Source organism: Eumetopias jubatus, unplaced genomic scaffold, assembly GCF_037043125.1.
Source record: "Eumetopias jubatus isolate StellerSeaLion01/CBP00866 unplaced genomic scaffold, mEumJub1_p1.0 scaffold_3, whole genome shotgun sequence".
NCBI classification, from domain to species: domain Eukaryota; kingdom Metazoa; phylum Chordata; class Mammalia; order Carnivora; family Otariidae; genus Eumetopias; species Eumetopias jubatus.
This window is the reverse complement of record NW_028274809.1, coordinates 62,092,021-62,114,300: the sequence shown is the minus strand read 5'-3', so window position 1 is coordinate 62,114,300 and position 22,280 is coordinate 62,092,021. Positions and strand designations below refer to the sequence as shown.

The following is a 22,280-nucleotide window of genomic DNA, read 5'->3' as shown; positions in this document are numbered from 1 at the left end:
ACTATCTGTTTAAAAGTTATGTTGGTCAGAAAGCTGGTTGTCTGAAGACATAGCATTTATATAATTTCAGAACAGGAAAATGTTCAATTTGTACATAGTTATGTTAAAAATTTGGATACATGAATTACCACTAGTTTAATCTATTTTATAAAACTGGGTTGATGTGAGTAGGCAAGAAAGTGACAGAATAGGGAACCAGAAGGTAAGTAAAACAAACTGCTTACAGGATTATAATCCTGATATCTGTCTTCTGTTTCCAGGGAATTTGATATGGGAATTAAGACATTTATCACTAGTCTTCGAAGCCTGCAGTATATCAGAATTAAGCAGTTGATCGTTCTTTCTCTCTTACGTAATTGACCATTGCATTAAATAGTTTAGATTCTGTTTTTTTTTAAGTGAGTCAAGATAAACTCTGCACATTTATCCTCAAAACATTTAAAGTTTATGGATATTGACTAAATTAAAAATGTTCATCCATTAGATATTTTCTTTCATAGTTATTTATTTTTAAATTTCAACTTAAAAGTGTTCCCTTTGGCATACAGTAGTTCCCCCTTATCTGCAGGGGATATGTTCTAAGACCCCCCAGTGGATGCCTGAAGCCAGTACTTGTACCAAACCCTATATATACTAGGTTTTTTTTTTCTATACATGGATACCTATGATAAAGTTTGATTTATAAATTAGGCGCAGTAAAAGATTAACAATAATAATGGAACATTTATAACAATATACTCTAATAAAAGTTATGTGAATACAGTCTCTCTCTTAAAATATCTTACTGTATTGTACTCTCCCTTCTTGTAGTGATGTGAGATGGTAAAATGCCTACGTGATGAGATGAAATGAATGATGTGTAGGCATTGTGATGTAGAGTTAGACTACTTTTGACCTTCTGACCACTTGTCAGAAGATGGATCATCTGTTTCTAAACTACAGTTGACACCAGTAACTGAAACCACAGAAGGCGAAACTGTCATAAGTGGGGGGGACTACTGTTGAGCATCCTCAAGCATGGAGAAGATTAATAGAAAAAAAAATCTACTTCCTTCATTAACTTTTCTTCTTTCATATTTAAAGGCCATCATAGGCTGTGATTCTTTGTGTGCTTATTACCTTATGGTTTATTTTGTCATTTGTTTTTATTGGAAGGTATTTTTCTCCCATAAGTTGGAAATTATGTGGAAGCAGAAACTCTTGAACTGGGCTTTGAAAGCTGACTGGGGGTTGGCTGTGATACTTGTAGTAGCGCACCAGGCATATAACAGGGAAGAAATGCATCAGTTAGGAGGCACAAAAAGGAACAATGCCACATAGTGTTAGAAATAGATTAAAGTGAAGTTGTAGTGGACTTGAATTTCACATGAAGGAATTTGGACCATTGAAAGATTTGGAACAAAAATGTGACATGAGTCAAATTTTATTTTAGGATAAAATCTCATTCTAATATAAGACAGATTTGGGGGTATGAGGAATGGAGACTGGGAACAGAAAAGCTAGTTGGGGAGAATAGGGAGAAATTAGAGATTTCAGAGATAGAATACTCAGGATTTTAGTTGAACATGGGGGGGTCAAAGGAGAAGAGTCATACTGTACTTGGGTTTTGGGCCTGGGAGACTTGAACCTTTCTGGCACAGTTAATAGGAGGAAGAAATATGGAGTAAGTTTGTGGGGCCTGAATGAAAGTATTTTGCCTATGTTCAAGTTGAGTGATTGCTTGGATATGGATATATTCAACTGAAGTGAGAAAAGTTAGGTTACAACTTTAGATAGAAATTTGCTCTCTTTTTGTTTAGATTTTTGTCATCTGTATAATCTAACTTTTGTCGATTTCACTTTTTTCCCCTTTATGTCACTTCCATTTAGAGTAATTTTTCTTGTTAGCTATATATGGACATTTGTTCTCATGAATAATTTTATAATCAATTTGTAAATTTTCTTCCAAAATCCCACAAGATAATAGATGAGAATTGTTTTGAACATGTAGTTTTAAGGCATTGAGCATAGTTTATATGTCCATTCATTCAGGTCTTCTTTTGATACTTTTCATAGGACTTTAAAATTGTCATTTTAAAGTCTAGAGCATTCTTTATAAAGTGAATCCTCGAGGCTTTATGGTTTTAGTTTCTGTCTAAATGATGTCTTATTTCTCTGACATACTGATTACTCCTTGCCGGTATGGAATAATAATATGGATTTTGGTGTGTTCTTGTGACTGGCCACTTGCTGAATTCTCTTACTGGTTCTAATAGTTTGCCTATTGATTCTTTTAGGTATTTTATGTAATTATGATCATATCATCTGAGAATAAGGACAATATTGTCTCTTCCCTTCAAATCTTTATTTTCCTATTCTTGTCTTAATACATGTCCAGTTAGAATTTTAAGCAGTGGAAGTAACAGGCAGCATCCTTTTTTTCCTTCCCTATCCCAAAGAGAATTCTTATAAAGTTTCCTGTGCATGTCTTTTTGTTTGTCTGTTTATTTTTTAAACTATAAATGGAATCATTTAAAATTGTATTTTCTAATATGTTGCTAAAATGTAGAAATCCAGTCAGAATTTTTGAACATTAATCATTACATTTAGCCACCTTGCTAATAAATTCAGTAATTATTTCTCATAGCCAGGAGATGCTTGAGTTTAACAGTAAATTTTTAAATTTTTTTTAACATTTTGGTAAGCATGGGAATTCATCAAGAGTGGCACCTAGTACATGTTCCAATACAACAGTTTGTTCTCCACAGTAATCTATTAGACCTTCCGAATTTAGTTAAATGTTTTAGTGTAACACTACTTCTACTACCTTAATAGGGCTAATTATATTGTAATCTATATGGTTCTCTTATATTTTCTCCTACTTAAATGCATCCTCTCATATTTATCCAATTACTCTGGAATTCTTACACAGGGACTTCAGGTAATTTTTTGAATTCCATAGCATTGTTTGTAAGATGTTTGTGTATGTGTAGTTTTCTTAGAAGAAAATGGTTATCAGACTCTTATAGGAGACTGTGATTACCACCGCTGCCCCCACAAATTTGAAAACCAGTGCTCTAATATATCTCCTTTAATTTTTTTTCTTTCTTCTATCTGTCAACAATAGTTTTGCCATGAATAATTATAATGATAACTAGCATTTATTGTATATTGACACATGCTAGTGCTGTTTTAAGTGCTTTGCATTTAAATTCATTTAAGTTTCCCAACAACTAGAAGGTAGCTCTTATAATCCTCACTTTACAGAAAGGAAACAGAGAGATGAGTAACTTGCCCAAGATTTCACAGCTAGTATTTAAAGCAGCCAGGATTTGAACACATTTAGTCTGGATGCCAAATCTGCACTATTAACCTCTGAGCTGTGCTGCTTCTTGCTACACAAAACATTTTTTGAGGAGTACAGATAATTTTCTTCTAGTATTAAGTCTGTAAAAACCACTATAATATTGCATATTATACTCTCTTTGAATCTCAATGTAATAATGAATACTCCACCTATAGATGTCTCTTATAGCACAATAATAGGGTGATCAATTTATTTATAGCTGAATAGACATACTGAAATAGCAAAAAAATTTGAAAACATCTCAAATATCGATCAGTAAGAAACTGGCTAAATAAATTGTGGTTTATTCATGCAATGGAATACTCTGCAGAAAAGAATAAAAGTTTTCTATGTACTAATATGGAAAAATCTCAAAAATATATTAAGTAACCAAAGGCAAGGCATGTTTGTATTAAATGCAGTTAGGGGAGAAATAGTGGTATTTATATTTGCTTATATATATAATCCCCATCACCTCTTTGACCCCCCCCCCCACTTCCCCTCTGGTAACCATCAGTTTGTTCTCCATCATTAGGAGTATGTTTCTTGGTTTGCCCCCCTCCCCATGATAATTTGTTTTGTTTCTTAAATTCGACATATGAGTGAAATCATATGGTATTTGTCTTTCTCTGACTGACTTATTTCACTTAGCATAATACTGTCTAGCTCCACCCATGGCAAGATTTTGTTCTTTTTTTATGGCTGAGTAAATATTCCATTATATATATATAAACATACATACAGACCACATCTTCTTTATCCATTCATCAGTCATTGGGCACTTGGGCTGTTTCCATAATTTGGCTATTGTAAATAATGCTGCTATAGACATTGGGGTGCATGTATCCCTTCAAATCAGTATTTTTGTATTTTTTGGGTAAATATCTCCAGTAGTATAATTGCTGGATCATAACTTTTTGAGGAACCTCCATACTATTTTCCAGAGAGGCTGCACCAGTTTGCATTCCCACCAACAGTGCAAGAGGTTTCCTTTTTCTCCACATTCTTGCCAACACTTGTTTCTTGTGTTTTTGATATTAACCATTCTGGCAGGTGTGAGGTGATATCTCATTGTAGTTTTGATTTGTGTTTCCCTGATGATAAGTGATATTGAGCATCTTTTCGTGTATCTTTTGGCCATCTGGATGTCTTCTTTGGGAAAATGTCTATTCATGTCTTCTGCCCATTTTTAATTGGATTATTTGGTTTTGGGGTGTTGAGTGGTATAAATTCTTTATAGATTTTGGATACTGACCCCTTATCAGATATGTCATTTGCAAATATCTTCTTCCATTCTGTAGGTTGTCTTTTTGTTTTGTTTCCTTCGCTGTGCAGGAGCTTTTATATTGATGAAGTCCCAATAGTTTATTTTTGCTTTTGTTTCCCTTGTCTTGGGAGACATATCTAGAAAGAAGTTGCTATTGTTGATGTCAAGTTACTGCCTGTGTTCTTCTCTAGGATTTTTATGGTTTCAGGTCTCACATTTAGGTCATCATTCCATTTTGAATTTATTTTTGTGTATGCTGTAAGAAAGGGGTCCAGTTTCATTCTTTTCCATGTTTCTATCAAGTTTTCCCAACACTGTTTGTTGAAGAGACTGTCTTTTTCCCTTTGGATAGTCTTTCCTGCTTTGTCAAAGATTAATTGACCATATACTTGTGGGTTCATTTCTCGGTTTTCTATTCTATTGATTTGTGTGTCTATTTTTGTGCCAGTACCATACTATTTTGATCACTACAGTTTTGTAATATAACTTGAAGTCCGGAATTGTGACGCCTTTAGTTTTGCTTTTCTTTTTCAAAGTTGCTTTGGCTATTTGGGGTCTTTTGTGGTTTCATACAAATTTTAGGATTGTTTGTTCTAGCTCTGTGAAAAATGCTGTTGGTATTTTGGGGATTGTATTAAATGTGTAGATTGCTTTGGGTAGTGTAGACATTTTAACAATACATATTCTTCCAATCCATGAGCATGGAATGTCTTCCCATTTCTTTGTGTCATTTTCTATAAAAGAAGTACCCCTTTCCCTAGCCACTCAGTCACTGTCAGGTGCTATCAGTTTCCTTTATATTATTCCAGATATACATATACCAAAAAATATGTGTGTAGAGGTGTGTATTTTTTCCTTAGCCCCTTTTTAACATATTGTTCTATAGCTTGCACTTTTTTCACTTAAAAGTGTATCTTAGAGATCATTTCATATTCAATGTATGAAGACCTTCTTCATTCTGTTTTACAGATTCAGAATATTTCATTGTATGATGTGCCAGGATGTATTTAATCAGCCCTTTATTAATAAACATTTGGGTTATTTCTAATCCTTTGTTATATATAAATGATACAATAATGAATAATAGCACTTGCAAGTTATTTTGTATGTTTTCGATTGTATTTGTGGGATAAGTTATTTGTGGTTTGCTGTGTCAGCCCTTACATACATTTGTAGTTTTGATGGTTATTACCAAATGCCTTTCACTGAAGTTGTATCAATTACATTAATAGTAAAGTATGAGAGTTTCCCTAATGATGTATCTATGCAGTGTGTTCTCAAACTATTTGATCTTTGCCTCTAGATCTTTTAACTAGGTAAAATATATCTCAATGTAGTTTTAATTAGCATTTCTCCTAAGGTTGAGCATTTCCATATTTAGGAGCCATTTTATTTCTTTTACTACAACTTACGTGTATATAATGTTTCTTTTGAAAATAATTAGAAAATGAAAACAAGTAAAAAGATAATTTACTATCTGACCTTGAAAAACAATTATCTCATAACTTTTCTTTGTTTAGAATAATCTGCCACTCTATTTTATCTAAGTCAAGTGAGAAACTTTTATTTTTCTTTCATAAATTTTTCCTCAGCTAGGGTTTCTCTCATTTTAGTAACCCAGATTTGGACTCAACAACTGCTGCATAAAGATGAACCAAGTAATCCTGAAGTAGTCTATATAAATGCCAGGAGAAAAAAAATTCATTTATGTAGATCTTTGTTAATTTTTATTCATTGTTGGATGTCATATCATAAAGATGAAAAATATTACTATTTTTCTACCATTGGTAGTTCCCCTTTTCTCGTTATTTTTGTGCCTTATATTAGAAATAAATGCCTTTTCTCAATACAGCAGGAAGATATAACAGTTAAAAATGTATATGCACAAAACAAAAAGCCCCAAATTACATAAACAGAAATTGACAGAATTGAAAGAAGAAATAGACACATCTACAATTATAGCTGGAGACCTCAATGTCTTCTTACTAGTCAATAACAAGGAGACAGTGTAAATGAAACCTGAACAATACTATCAATCAACTTAGTGTCATTAACATCTATAACATCTATAGAATACTTCACCAAACAGTAGCAAAATGCATATTTTTTTACAAGTGCACATGAGTATTCACCAGAATATACCATATGCCAAGCCATAATGCAAGTATCAATACATGTAGAAGTGTGTAGACATTTTAACAATACATATTCTTCCAATCCATGAGCATGGAATGTCTTTCCATTTCTACTCATAAGAGTAGAAGAGTTGAAATCATACAGCATATTTTCTGACCACATAAGAATTAAAATCAATAACAAAAAAATACGGAAATCCCCAAATGTGTGGAAATTAAGCAGCATACTTTTGAATAACTTATATGGCAAAGCAGAAATCCCAAAGAAATTAGAAAATACTTAAACTGAGTGAAAATGAAAACACAGCACAGCAAAAAAGCAAGATGTCACTAAAATAATTCTTGGAGAGATATAGCTTCTAATGCTTATATTTATAAAGAAGAAAGTTCTCAAATCATTCACCTAAATTTCTATTTTATGAAGCTAGAAATAGGGCAGATTAGACCCAAAGCAAGTAAAAGAAAGGAAATTAGAAAAATCAGAGCAGAAATCAATGAAGTAGTAATAGAGAAATAGTAGAGAAAAATCAAAGTGGTTTTTTTTGCAAAGACCAGTAAAATGGATAAATCTAAATGTTAGGAGCTCAGCTGAACTGGAAGAGAGAGAACTGAATTCTAGTTCTAGAAGTTCTAGAAGGAGGTGTCAGAGTAGCTGATTAAAGCCACAAGCCAAAAGTGAGAGAGTTAAGTCTCTAATCACTTACTGTGATGGTATAAGCAAGAGGCTAAAACCACAGAAAATGCCAGTTCTTCCTGTTCCATTTACCCTCATGGAATGAAATGGCACACCAGTCGTGAGTCAGTTGGATCAGCTCAGATGTGGGGATCTGTTGAGGGAGTCCCCAAACAAAAGGCTTTGGCAGTTTTATGGGCTCTGAGGTAGAGAAAAGTCGGGGTGGGGGGGGAGGGATAAGAGTAGAAGAGAACCCTTCCCAAGGCCTCAGATAAAGAAGCCTAGGAGTAAAGGTACCAGAGCTAGGAATGTAAATATGTGAAAGAATGTGACTGGGGGAGGGGAGGGGCCTGAGACCTTGACTGTAAATTCCTTCAGAGCCTGCAATGCATTGGCTGTGTACTGAGTCTGATGTAGGGAGGGTGGTTTTGACCCACAAAGCCTGTGAAGTAAAACCTTTGTAAATTGCCTATAGTTAGGCCTGAAAAAAAAATCACACATAGATTTTTAACTAGGAGCCAGACTCCTCACTAAATTGATAAGGAAAAAAGAAGGTACAAATTACCAGTATCAGGAATGAAGGAGGAAACATCCCTATAGAAACATAAGAGAATATTATGAATAACATTTGCCAACAAATTTGATCATGTAGATGAAGTGGACAAATTCTTTGAAAAATACAAATTACTAAAACTGACTCAAGAAGAAATAGAAAATCTTGACTAGATCTTTCTTATCAAGTAAGAAAGTTGATTTAGCTTATTAAACGTCTATAATTATTATCCTTCAAAAAAAGAGAAGTCAACAACTTTCTACTAGCAAAGGTAACATCATGGTGAATTCTATGAAACATTTAAGGAAGAAATTGTATTGATATATACAAACTTTCAGAAAACAGAGGAAGAATGAACAGTCCAAACTCATTTTATTAGGCCAATTTTATCCTGATATGCAAACCAGGCATCATGAGAAAACTACAAACCCAGATTTTTCATTACATAGAAGCAAAAGCCTTAACAAAATATTAGCTATAGAAAAGGATAATACACTATGGCCAAATGGGTTTATCCTAGGAACTATAGTTGGTTCACCATCAAAAATCATTTAATTTAATTCACGATATTAATAGAGTTGATTTTTTAACAGCATATGATCATCTCAGTCGTCAAAAATGTTTGACAAAATTCAACACCCATTCATGGTAAAAAACACTAAAAAACAAGGAACAGAAAGGAATTTTCTCAACCTGATAAAGGGCATGTATGAAAAACCCATAGCTAACATCATAATTAATAGTGAAAGATAGGAAGCTTGCTCTTTAAAATCAGGGACAAGAAAGGATGGCTACCCTCATCACTTCTTTTTAGCATTGAAGTAGAAGTTCTAGAAAGAACAGTTAGGCAAGAAAAAGAAATAAAAGGCATCTAGATTGGAAAGGAAGAGGTAAAATAATGGCTGTTTGCAAATTACATGATCTTATATGTGGAAAATTGTAAGGAATCTCCAAAAAACTATTAGAGCTAATAAATGAGCTAAGCAAATTTGTAGAATACATGATCTATGTACAAAAAATCTATTTCTTCGTACTAGCAATGAGCTATCTGAAAATGAAATTTAAAAAGTAATTCCATTTAGAATAGGGTGATGAAAATATTCTGGACTTTGTGATGGTTGCACAATTTTGTGAATATACTAAAATATACATGTAAAGAGGGTGAATTTTATGGTATACAACTTATATCTCAGTTTAAAAATATATTGAGAAAGGACTTGTATCCAAAATATATCAAGAACTCTTGTAATTCAGTAATTAAGAAAACAAAACAAAACAAAAAACCAAAGTGGGCATAAAATTTGAACAGGCACTTCTCATAAGAATATATATGAATGACCCACAAGTACATGAAAATGTGTTCACCATCGTTGTTGATTAGAAGAGTACAAATTAATGTCACAAGTGATGAGGATTTGGAGTACCTGTAACTCTCACTCATTGCTGGTGGTAATGCAAAATGGTATAGTCAAATTTGAAAAAAGTTTGGCAATTTCTTTAAAAAGCTGAGCATGCATTTACTAGATAACCCAACAATTCTACTTCTAGGTATCTACCAGAAGAAATGAGAACATATGTTCACATAAAGACTTACATAAATGTTTAAAATAGCTTAATTTGTAGTAGTCAAAACTGTAAACAAACCAGAATTCATCAGCAAGTGAATACATGAACAAAATGTGGTCTATCCATATGGTGGAATACTACTCGCTGGTAAAAAGGAATGAACTGCTGATACAATAACATGAATGAATCTCAAAATATTATGCTGAAAGGAGGCCAGGCACGAAAGACAACACACACACACACATACACATACACATACTGTTTGATTCTATTTATATGAAAATTTTTAAAAATCCAAAACTATAATGACAGAAAACAGGATTAATGGTTGCTTGGCACCAGGAGTAGGGGCTGGAATTGATTGCATACAGGCAAAAGCAAGACTTTTGGAGGGGATGGAATTGTCAAAAGTTTTATTATAGTTGTGGTTACCTGACTACACATTTGCCAAAATTCATCAAACTACACTTAAAGTGGGTGAATTTTATGGTATGTATACTATACCTCAATAAAGTTGTTTTTTAAGATGTCTTCTTTATGTAGCTATTAAAATGGGAGATGTATAGCTTCATTTCTAGAGATTATAAAAATTAACATCTTTTTCAGCCTGCATATCATTTTGCTTTTTTAATCTTTATTTTTTCTTTGTAGCACATTTTAGAATTTTATACTTAATCTACATAATTTAGTTTAGTTTTACAAACAGATGTTTGTTCAATGTCTACTATGTACCAAGCCCTGGGAGGACAGAGCCCCTGCCCGAGGGACTACTCCCACAGTCTTACAGGAAATGCTAATTTATTTTTAAATTAATTAATAGAAAATACAAACACAAGAAGTGTTTACAAAGTATGGAAGGATTAAGTTTATGTGAATGGAGCTGAGTAATCTAAGGCCTCTTTAAGTTTGGTCAGGGAAGGATTCCCTGGGGAGCTGGAATTTGAAGGATGATAGGAATTGATCCAGTGGACAGGGGAAGGTAAACATATTAGCCTCCTAAATGTCTTTTAGTTAAGTAAAGAAGGATTGGGGAGTATATTTTGGTGTTTATAAGACTAACAAACTCCTGTAAAACTCAAAATAGGGATCCTTAGCTCACTGATTTCTTTGGTTCTGTTATTACTGAATAGAACTTCAGTTTAGCTGGCACTTAGTCTCTCAAGTTTTTAAAAACTCCACCCTCCTTTAAAAACTGACTTTGTTAAAAAAGAAGATAGCAGGAAGGGAAAAATGAAGGGGGGGAAATCAGAGGGGGAGACAAACCATGAGAGACTGTGGACTCTGAGAAACAAACTGAGGGTTCTAGAGGGAGGGGGTAGGGAGATGGGTTAGCCTGGTGATGGGTATTAAAGAGGGCATGTACTGAATGGAGCGCTGGGTGTTACACGCAAACAATGAATCATGGAACACTACATCAAAAACTAATGATGTAATGTATGGTAATTAACATAAATAAAAAAATAAAAAATGGAAAAGAAACTGACTTTGTTTCACACTCATTGAGGGTCCAGGCAAATTATTTTGTACTGCATCTTGTGAATTCCATGTTTTTACTGTTGTTCTTCACCCACACTGACAGCCTATGTCTTTTTAACCAAAAGTTACTTTCTCTTTGCCCACAGAACATTTGCTCTCATAGAGTAGCTAGGTTCTATAGACTGTATTCATCAGAAATGTGACAACACTATTTAAAAAATAAATATTTTTTATTTAGCAGATGCTATGGCACTTAAGATTTAAATTTCAAAGAGAAATACTATAGGATATTTGGATAAAAAGCCGGGAACCTATTCTCTCTTCTTTGCCCCTCCTACTCCCTTTACTTTCCTTTACTTGACTCAGTTAAGAAAATTTTCTTACTGTCCAAAAGTAATCGATGAGGATGACATTTAAAATATCTATAATAGGAACTGTTCTTTATGAATGCCTTGAGAATTTTCTGTTTCATGTCTAAAAGGAAGAAGAAGAATTTTCGATTCTTTCCTGCTGCCTGGGACTTCTGCCAACATTTTACCAAACAGAACATCCATTCATCAGTGCCTCCTGTCTGGATTGGCCAGTTCCAGCATTTGATATTATATCTCAGTGGTGTTTTGAAATAAATTCATTTACTGAAAGACATGCAGAACAAGGAAAGGTATGTAAAAAGAGTAGTATTACCCACTTGACATAGTGGTGATATGCTAATAGGATAAGAGAATAATGAAGAATTAAAAATTTCAGGTCATCTGTTCTTGGCAGCATTTATTAAACTAATTATGTTGAATAAATGGTTTCTTTATATAATATTGATGATTCTAAAAGCAAAACTATTTCAGTTAACAAAGCTAAGTTATTAATATGTTACTTTAAGTTCATTTTAGGTCATCAGGTTTTTATTGAATGTCTTAAATAATCATAGCACTAGACTTGAAAGATACAAAGGAATTTTAAGATAGACAAGGAACTTGTAAGCTTATTGGGAGGAGAACTATCACATAAAAATCAAAGATTTGGAGTAGCAGGTTTAAAAGGCCATGTCTTTAATTTTAAAATTTGCTGGGCCTATCCTGCCAGCTTGGCCAGTGATAGGTTTTGTGTTGAAGGTAAGTGACCTGGAAAGGTCAAGTGGGGGCAGTGGGAGGTGGCTGTGAATGCCATGGTTTGATGCTCAGACTTTCCTCTAAAGGTGGAACTACAGTTTTTGAGAAATAGAATAATATGATGAAAGTAGTGTTTTAGGGAGGTAATTTGGGTAGCTTTTTCGTAGGTAAATTGAAGTAAGGAGAGAGGGAAGCCAGAGATTAGGTGGTGGAGAAAATCTGTTCTATTATTCTGATAGTAGAAATTAGACAGAATATACGCATTGCAAGGGACATATGAGAAAAATATATAGGACTTGATGACCAGATGTATTTGACTTTAAGATCTGAACACAAAGCATTAAAAGAATAGTAACTAGTAGACATAGTTCTGATAGAAATCTGATCCTGCTTAAAACACCATTGATGGTTCCCCATTGGCTATGGAGGAAGATAGGAAGTCTCTGCAAGGCATTCAGGGGTTTTCACCATCTTGCTTGTCTTTCTGACTTCATCCAAACCACTCCCTTGCTACCACCTTGCTCAGACCACAGAAGAATGGTTCTTAAGTGCACTATATGTTTTTAAACATCTGTGTTTTTGCTAATTGCTGTTAATTTTATCTAAAGCAATTTTCCTACCGTTCTCCTGTCGAATTAATCATTCATCAAGGCTTTGCTAAGATAAATGTACCTCTTCTATAAAGCTTTGTCTGATAATCCTTCTTTTTTTTAAAAATTTTTTTCTTTAAAATTTTTATTGTTATGTTAATCACCATACACTACATCATGAGTTTTTGATGTAGTGTTCCATGATTCATTGTTTGTGCATAACACCCAGTGCTCCATGCAGAACTTGCCCTCTTTAATACCCATCACCAGGCTAACCCATCCCCCGACCCCCCTCCCCTCTAGAACCCTCAGTTTGTTTCTCAGAGTCCATTGTCTCTTATGGTTCATCTCCCCCTCCAGTTTCCCCCCCTTCATTCTTCCCCTCCTGCTACCTTCTTTTTTTTTTTTTTTTTAACATATATTGCATTATTTGTTTCAGAGGTACAGATCTGTGATTCAACAGTCTTGCACAATTCATAGTGCTCACCATAGCACACATACCCTTTCTTCTTCAGTTCTAATCCCCTCCCTCTGTTGTGCTGTATGACAGTACTTTTGCTAGTGTCTATAACAGTCACCGTATTTATCACTTTTGTTTGTTTAATATGTCTGTTTGTCTGTTGTTTAATATGTCTGAATGGGGGCTCCAAAGGCAAAAATTGTTCCTTATTTATCTTTGAATTCCTAGTTCCTAGAAAGTACCTGATATAGACTAGTCACCTAATAAATATTTGTGGAACAGTTAACTGGGGACTGGTGAAAGAAGAGCCATGTTTCAGGGAAAATGAGAATTTTAATTTTAACATCAGGAGACAAGAAAAAATTAGTGTTTTGTTTTATTTTCAAAAGATTTTATTTATTTGAGAGAGAGAGACAGAGAGAGCTAGCATGAGCAGGGGAAGGGGCAGAGGGAGCTGGAGAACAGACTCCCCGCTAAGCAGGGAGCCCAGAACCCTGAGATCATGACCTGAGCCCAAGGCAGATGCTTAACCGACTGAGCCACCCAGGCTCAGTGTTTTAGATAGAGGTGTCAGACTAGACTAGACTTTGAGTGAATAATAAAGGCAAGGTAAGCATAAATAATAAATGTCTCTGCTTTTGTTCATTTCTGTTTTTTATTGAAATCCTTAAGGAGATAATATTTTATACCTTCCCTTTTTTAAAGGAAAGACAATTTCAGGACATTAATTGAACCTTTTATATTATATATAAAAATATTTTTCCTATCTAGTAATTTCTTTATTTTCAGATTATAGCTAGAATCTGAAATTATATATTGATGTCTAAAAACCTATAATGAAAAACTAGGGATAAGAGATGGATATAATTGTAGAACCAGGACAGGAGCAGGTGATGAGTGTACTTAAAATTTTTTGTCTTCTTAGGATCATGGGTTAAACAATAGATAAAAATTAACTCATTTGATAGTATAATAGCAAGCTTACATGTTAGATGTATGATTATTGGTATGGATATTGATGGAAAATAAGAATTTGTCATTTAAAAATAATCTTTTTGTAAAATTGAGTGATAATGATTTGTTTTAGAGCCAGAACAGTGACATTTATGTCTTTGTTTCTACTTATGCAGAATTTTTACTAGTTATTTGAATGCACTCCCATCTGACCTGCATCCCTACTCTTGTCCCTGTTCCACTCTGTTCTATCTCTAGTCCTCACTCTGACCCAGGTCAAGCAGATTTTCTTTACCTGGAATTTTAAATTTGAACAAGATATAAACAGTGACTGGAGCTGAATAGTCCAACAAAACTACCCTTGAAAGATAGTCTGAATTACTGCTTCTAATTTTTTGTATCAGCTAAGATTCTTTGGTCACAGACAGTTTGATTGCAACAGACAGTTTTGGTGTGTTTTCTCTGAAGTGCTACCACTAGATAACCCCACCTGAACCACTTTCCTTCCTTCTATGTGGTGGTCAAGATTCAGATTCCTGGGAGAAAGGATCTGATTGGCCTAATTTGTATCCTATGTACACCCCTGTGATGGGGCAGGATCTTGTGATAGGCAACCATCAGACCTCTGTGGAACAAGAAAAGAAGTTATTTTCCAAAATTACTCATAGTACTGTTAATAATATAAGAAGGCAGGTAAGGTTGATAGACAAATGGAAAAACATATATAACAAACACTGGTGGCCCACTGTCTTCATATCTTACCTGTTGACACATAGACATCCTTATTCTCATTCACAGAGTTTCACTTCTTCCCCTGTTCATAATGATGTAACCATTTCATTTATAATCACAAATGCATCCACCACTTTCCCAAATATGCAACCTGAAGTCATATCCAATAGTTACATCATCAGACCTCTCTGAAATCAGAGGCTCTGAGAGATGTCCATTCCTTCTGTGATTTGTTGTACTTATACCCTGGTGGCCTGGAAAATTTTAATTAGCAGCTCCTCACCCTGAATTCCATAGTTGAGTGAAAGAAAAAGAGAATGGAAAATATTGCAAGAAGATATGCCACCATAAGCAAGAGCATTTGCAAGTAGTCATAAAGCTGTAGCTAATATATGGTCGAATATATGACTTTCTTCTTGCAGCTTCTTTGGCCAGAACCTCAACAGGTTGTATTTATTTGACCAAGGATGTGAACCAAACTTTATTCTGAGAGGTCTGAGCTTCTGGTGATTGGTTGTGTCTTTCTTATATTAAGGCCATAATAGTTTACCTTTCAAGCTTGGGACATTGCGAGCAGTGGGGCTGGGGAGTCTCTAAGTTCAAAACATTCTGCTGCTTATTGTATAGCAATATTTCTATTTTTCTTGATGGTCAGGGTCAGTCCCTCCAGGCAATGCTATAAGCCGTTACTTTCTTCTCCTACTGACGTGGGGAACCTAAAATGGCCAGATGACATTTAGTTTGTAATTCAGTGGAACTATTATCATATCCTCTGATGGAGTATAGTACACAACTTCCTTAGGATGGTCCTAAAACCACAGAAGAATTCAGAATAGCAGGAAACAGAAATAAAAAAAACTTATTCTTGGGTATAATCATGAAACATACCAAAATGACTTTGCACTCCCTGGTTTCCAAACTGATGCATTTCATCTGTGAGAAAATGATCACCCACAATATACTGGTTGCTGGTTTAGAGCATGTACTTCATTCTGTGGGAGCATATACCTCATTTTATAGTTATTTTCTCCCAGCTGGTACCATATAAAAATTTATCAGCAAAGTGATTCATCATTTAAAAGATCAGTGGTTTTGTCAGATGTTTGAAATATATGTTAGGATCAGTTAATTCCATAGACATCCACCTATTGCCTTACATCTCTCTTTATGAAGAAAATTCTTTAAGATCATGTGGTGTGAGCTACTGGGTAATTTACAATCTCATCTAGATAGGTATCAAGTTCAGTGAGGACAAATTGCTATTTCTTCCACTGATGGAAGAGTGCAATATAATCAACCCATTACAGAATATGCAACCTTTGCAGTCTGAGTTTGGGCACCGAATGCAGGCAAATAGCATGTTGTAAGCCCATATATTGTCCTTATCCTTGCTTCTGTGGCCACTTTATCCGTGAACTTACTGATAAATGCCAGGCTGACTACTTAAGTACTGCATCAATTTAGATAGATTATGGTTGTAGGTAATGTGAAATGATCACCATATGAATTGCCTGCCATCTATACAGTTTCTTGAGATAGTAGATTCATACTACATTTTATCTATTCTAAGTGTTAATGGAGAGGTATCTAGAAAAAAATTCCTGCTATTACCAGTATTTTTGTACAACTGCAGATAATGGATTAAGTATACTCTGCAGAGAAACTTAACTAATTTGGCACTTTTTTCATACTTGTAGCAGAAAATTTATGACAAGAGTTGTACCCCTATCACTTATGGATACAAAAGGTCTTAAATGCTTGTGGTATGAGAAAGTTTTTACATCTTCTAAGAAGGAGATTCTAAATTATAAAGTGTTGATGTAGAAATAATGAGTTATAACTATAACCTTACCTTAAGAAAAGCCAATAAATTGTTTATCTGAGAAAGATCAAAACTTGATTTTTAAAAAGTTTAACTGTTTAAAATTTTGCATTAAGCATATTTAAAAACAAGTACATCTAGATATATTTTCCATGCATTCTTAGTTATGTTTAATATTTTTCTTTTAAATTAATGACAAGTTTAACTGTTTTAGGGTGCTTAATCTAAAAGCTGACATCATATTATAATTGGAAACTACATTAAAATTGAGATTGGTAATTGTTGAAGTACTATTTTAGTCATTTGTAAAATGGAAATGAGAAGAGTTTTAATAAAGAAAATAAGCCACATACTTAGAGACATGCTTTTTTCTTTAAAGAAAAAAAAAGGCCTTTAAAATATAGGCATTTTGTGTTAGTGACTTAAATACATAGGACTAATGAATATTTTTGGGTAATATTTTAGGCCTTGCTTATCCAAGAGTCAAGATGGAAATTACCACACCTGCTCCAGTTGCCTGAGAATTATAACACCATTTTTCAGTACTACCACAGAAAAACCTGTAGTGTCTGCACTAAGGTTCCTAAGGATCCTGCTGTTTGCCTTGTTTGTGGTACTTTTGTATGCCTGAAAGGACTTTGCTGCAAGCAACAAAGTTACTGTGAATGTGTATTGGTAAGAAATAGTAAATAATTATAAAATTTATGAAAACTCGAATCTACTATCACATGGAAATGTGGTATATGTGGTTAAGCCAGCTCTTCATATTAACTCTTCTTTGAATTAAATACACAGTGCACAAGGATTTCATCTTGTTCTTTTGTTAGTAGAAGGGTTTAAAAACCCCAAACATCTGCAGCTTTATTTAAGTGAGCACAATTCCAGTTCCTCCCCCTGCTCCCATTGCCCTTTAATGGCAGGGGCTCTTACATGGTGGGCAATGAAACAGTGGTCAGACCTGCTGTTGTGTATGCCTGCCTCTGAATTAGGTTTATGTTGGCTGTAAATTGCTTTCCTAGATAACCCTTACCCAAATTCCTCCTAATGTATTAATCAAATGTTTAAGAATGAAGTTGTAAGTTTAACTCAGATGAAATCTTATTAAAAATTTAAGAAATATTTTGGTGGTATTTAGAAGACATTTAACTAAGGCATTCTTAATTTTCTTATAAAGTCCATTTGATTATGAAGATCATTGATATATTTTTAATTATTTAGCATTCTCAGAACTGTGGTGCTGGAACAGGGATTTTCCTTTTGATCAATGCATCGGTGATTATCATCATTCGAGGCCACCGCTTCTGCCTCTGGGGTTCTGTGTATTTGGATGCTCATGGAGAAGAAGATCGGGATCTTAGGTTAGATATGCATGGATATATTTGAATGTTTTATTGAAGTTTCATCAGTAAGAACAATGCGCCATTCCTGGCTTTGCAATTGTAATAATAATTTTTTTATATTAAGAAATTCTGATAATCATTAAGTTAGAGCTGTTTCTAGTTTTTGAGATACTTTCCACATCCACATGCTAAGGAAATATGAAATAAACCCAACTACTATGTGAGATTTTAGCCATAAAGAATCTATTTTTAAAAATGTGTGTGAAATCTTCACTGTATTGTATAACTTTTAATACCTTTTTTTCCTTTTTATTCTAGGCGAGGCAAACCTCTCTACATTTGTAAGGAAAGATACAAAGTTCTTGAGCAACAGTGGATTTCTCATACTTTTGATCACATCAATAAAAGATGGGGTCCACATTACAATGGGCTGTGACCACCTCAGCATTGCATTATATCATTTTCATTAAGAATTTATCAACAATAAGCTTTACCTTAATTTGGGGGATTAACGCTTTTGCTGAGGGAGAAAAAGAAAACATATATTATAAAGCCTTTCCAAAATTAGGTGCTTGGTAATCACATTAATGGTATAATATTTTTTTTAAGTATCTGGAGAACATGACAAATAACAAGTTAAATCATTCTTTAGTGGTCCTTTTTTTTTTTTTAAGTCCACAATTAATAAGCACAACTTGTTTAAAAATGATTCTCCCAGCAATGCATATCAGCTATTCATTGATACTTAGAGTGGGTGTGATTTATTTAAAGTTTTACTGCTTCTTTATATCTGTGTGTTTTAATTTGCATCTGCTAAACACAATGCATCCTTTCCCTCTACCATTCTTGTGTTGATTTGAGATTTTTGCTGTATGTAATTAGAAAAAAAATGTAAGACATGATTTATGTGAAATACTGTATAGTAAAAGTTGGTCTAATAGTAGGACTTTAAAATTTTTTCTTATTGTGAGGAATCTGTTAAAAGTTTAAGGCTTTGCTGAAAACTTAATTCATTCTCAGGAATTTCATAAATATTCTCCCCAGGTAAATAATTGAAATAGTTGTAAAATAAGTAGATAGCTGCTGTTAATATAATACAGTACATTTTGGGGGACATGTGTGGTTGGGGAAGGGAGTCCTTAAAAATCAAAATTTGCCATTTTGGTTGGATGAATTACTTGAGGTATTAACAAATAGATTTTACTATAAAATCAGAAGTTTTAAGAGCATACACATGGCAGATTTTGATTTTATGCATGCCCACCTTTTATTACCAACCAAGTTTTTGTTTAAATGACTGAATTGGAAATGCTCAGACTTACCCACAAATGAAGCTTAGTTTTGGAACTTTCCTGTCAGCTTGAGAGGTTCATCTGTATTGTATTTGTGCAGCGTAATCACTGCTATTTCTGCTTAGTTTCCTAAAAGGAAAAAAGAGGCTCAGTGGTGATGCCCCTCATGAATGAGCCGTGCATCTGTATTCTTCTTAGAAGCTGCTGCGAAAAGCAATTTATGTTTGTTGGGTTTTTTAATCACTAAGAATGGGAATGATTGAGCTAAAACCCACTCTATAAATAGAGAAGGAAGATTACAGAAAAGCATGTTATATATTGCTAACAAGATTTTTCTTCCAAATGATTTAGTAATTTGATGATTATTTAATATATAGTGTTATCAAGCAATTCCTGGTACTTTGGACTTCCATGGCTTGTTATATAAAATTACATTTTTACATGTGAAAATAAACTCAAAAACATCTAATGATAAAATTCAAAAATAAAGTCAGATCTGTTCTAAAAATTATTGAATGACATGACATTACAGAATGTGAAAATGGACATTAAATGATGGCCTTGCATTAAAATAGAGCAGAACAGTACATATTCAAATGTGTTCAAAATGTCAAAAAATCACCTATAACTCTACAATAAAATAAATGGAAATAGCTTGCTATTTTTATATACATTTCCAAAATATTAAGATAACTTTCTGAAAGATGAGACTGATTCTGTTTAACTAAATAGTTGTCCTTTCCAACACATTGCTACTTTTTTAAATACTGTATCATAAGTTCAGCCTGTCATATTTTTTGCATTGGTCATTCTGAATACCAGACCATTTGTAAGTGTGGTTGAAGAGCAAAATGCTAATTTAAATCTCTAGTAAATACTGTTACAGGATTCATGAACTTGAATAATTCTACAGTTTGAAACTCTGATGCTATATATACATGGTATAATGTATTCAGATTTTGATTACTACATATTTAAAATGGAATGTTTTATGATTGTGCATATGGATGTGAAGTGAAAATATTAGCCTTAACATTAAAATTTGGGTATTTGATAGTGTTTATTTTGATATTGGTGAATTAGTCACCAGTAAATTTTTAAAAAGCACTTGGTTGAAAATTGTACTTGAATTACATACATGCATGCTGCTAAACTAGAACTTTAATTTTTCCCCATAACTTTTATAAGTCCCATTTATAAACCCACTTTTAAAAATAACCAGTCCAAGCTAGAGTGATGTGTGTATATTATTCAAAAAAAATGTACTGGTGTGATATCTTGTATGAATGATCATTTAAATACAGTACATTACTGTAGAGGCTAAATCAATCTTTATAATTAAGCAGAGATTACAAAACTAGGAATAATCAACATTGTAAGATATGTTAATAAAAACCTACTGTCATTTGGTTTGTGAAAGGTCCTTACAATGTTTAATTCTTACATGTTTTTCTCTTTTTTTTAAGGTATTGACAATTATATAAGTGAGCATAGCAGAAAAGATCAAAGCATAACGTAACTAATAGTTGCTCTAAGGTGGAGTTAAATATAAAGGATTTGCTCTTCCTTATACCTTTTATTTACAGAGGTAGTTCCTGTTTCTTCTGTCCTTGTCTTAAAACGAATGCAAAGCTTTTTGCTAAGTATGTATGGTTTTGGAAGTTGGGGAGAAGGAAATGGGTCTGCAGATCTGAGGAACATGCTGTGGTCCTTGCCGCTTTCTGAAAATTCCATCTGGACTTCAGAAATCTAAAGAGCTTTATGATAATGTTTATTTTGAATGGACTGTGGTTTTCTTGGAATTGACAGTTTTTGCCCCTACCCCTCCATCCTGAAGCTCATCAGGCAGTTATCAGTCAAGAATCCATTTGTGTTCACAAACCTTTTTTTTCTATTTTATATATTTTGGTATTTATTGATTTCTGTGACTTAGAAAAGATGCTGATTGAAAGCACTGAGGGCTTGGAGGTGACAACAGTGAGAGAGAATATATGAACCAAGAGTCTGTACCATCTCCAGGATTGTAATTGTTGACTCTCAAGTTCCTGTTGTTGGCTTATTTTTGTGGTCCTGTTGAACAACAAAAACAAAGCACAACGTGATTTTAACCGTGATTTTAATCAAATTACCAAGACAAGATACATTTACTGGGGGATATGCCTGACATGTGATGGTTGGTGGGAGGACAGGAGACTTGGGACTGTGTCAGTCCCATTCACAGCACATAGTTCTTTTCCTTTATGATCTGGCTGGAGTGGGCAGAAGGAGGGCAATATGATCATTTCTTGATTTGTGACCCTTCAAGCTCCCTTGCTAATGAAGCACATCAAATATGGAAGTACTATCACCATCCTAGGGTGCCGTAATCAAGTAGCACTGGAGTGAATATGACTGCAGCTGATAAAACACAGTGAAAAGGCGTGATGGGCCCTTACGTAGAGCTGCAATGTAAGACGTGGCAATAACAACATTAATATGGCAGAGCCCAAGAGCAAGCCAGAGAAGTAGGGTCAAGAGCACAGATAAAGACTTCAGCTTGGGTGAAGGAAGAGGGGCAAGAGAAAGGAAAGAGTCTAGAGCAAACAAAGAGGATTCATATCTGATTTCCTCTAAGGTTGGTGACAGAGGAGCAGGATCACCGGTGGAGGGTGAGCAGGCCTAGTATATCTGGGAGTTTTGAGTTAAGTGGTAGGGTTTAGAGGAGAGACTAGGCTAGAAATAAGGAGAAGCACCACAGAAGTCATAGTGAGAGCACAATGGGGTTAGAAGCCATAACATTTTCAATGGAGCCAATTAGAAAGGTTTTGGTACTTTATAGAGCCCCTAAGATCAGCAGTCCAGAACCCAAAGGGTAGAAATTAGACTGCTAAATTAATTCATAATTTGGGGACTTAAGAGACAGGTGCAATATCAGGTGGTAAGAGAATTAGTACTGGTTGAAATGAGTGTGGGGTCCATGCTGGGTAAATTGTGGGCTATAGGATTGGAA

At 34.1% G+C, this 22,280-nt stretch overlaps 1 protein-coding gene across 2 annotated transcripts in view; it reads left to right on the top strand.

Annotated features, from left to right (window-relative positions):
* The window catches only part of UBR3 (ubiquitin protein ligase E3 component n-recognin 3), a 223,962-nt gene extending 204,004 nt beyond the window's left edge, over positions 1-19,958 (top strand). For both annotated transcript variants that reach the window (XM_088021641.1, XM_088021642.1), the window contains exons 36-39: positions 11,477-11,656; positions 17,125-17,334; positions 17,878-18,017; positions 18,318-19,958. In XM_088021641.1, the coding sequence (XP_087877767.1) occupies positions 11,477-11,656; positions 17,125-17,334; positions 17,878-18,017; positions 18,318-18,435 (648 nt within the window). In that variant the 3' untranslated portion in view covers positions 18,436-19,958. The remainder of the gene's footprint in view (positions 1-11,476; positions 11,657-17,124; positions 17,335-17,877; positions 18,018-18,317) is intronic.
* Positions 19,959-22,280: the final 2,322 nt, after the last annotated feature.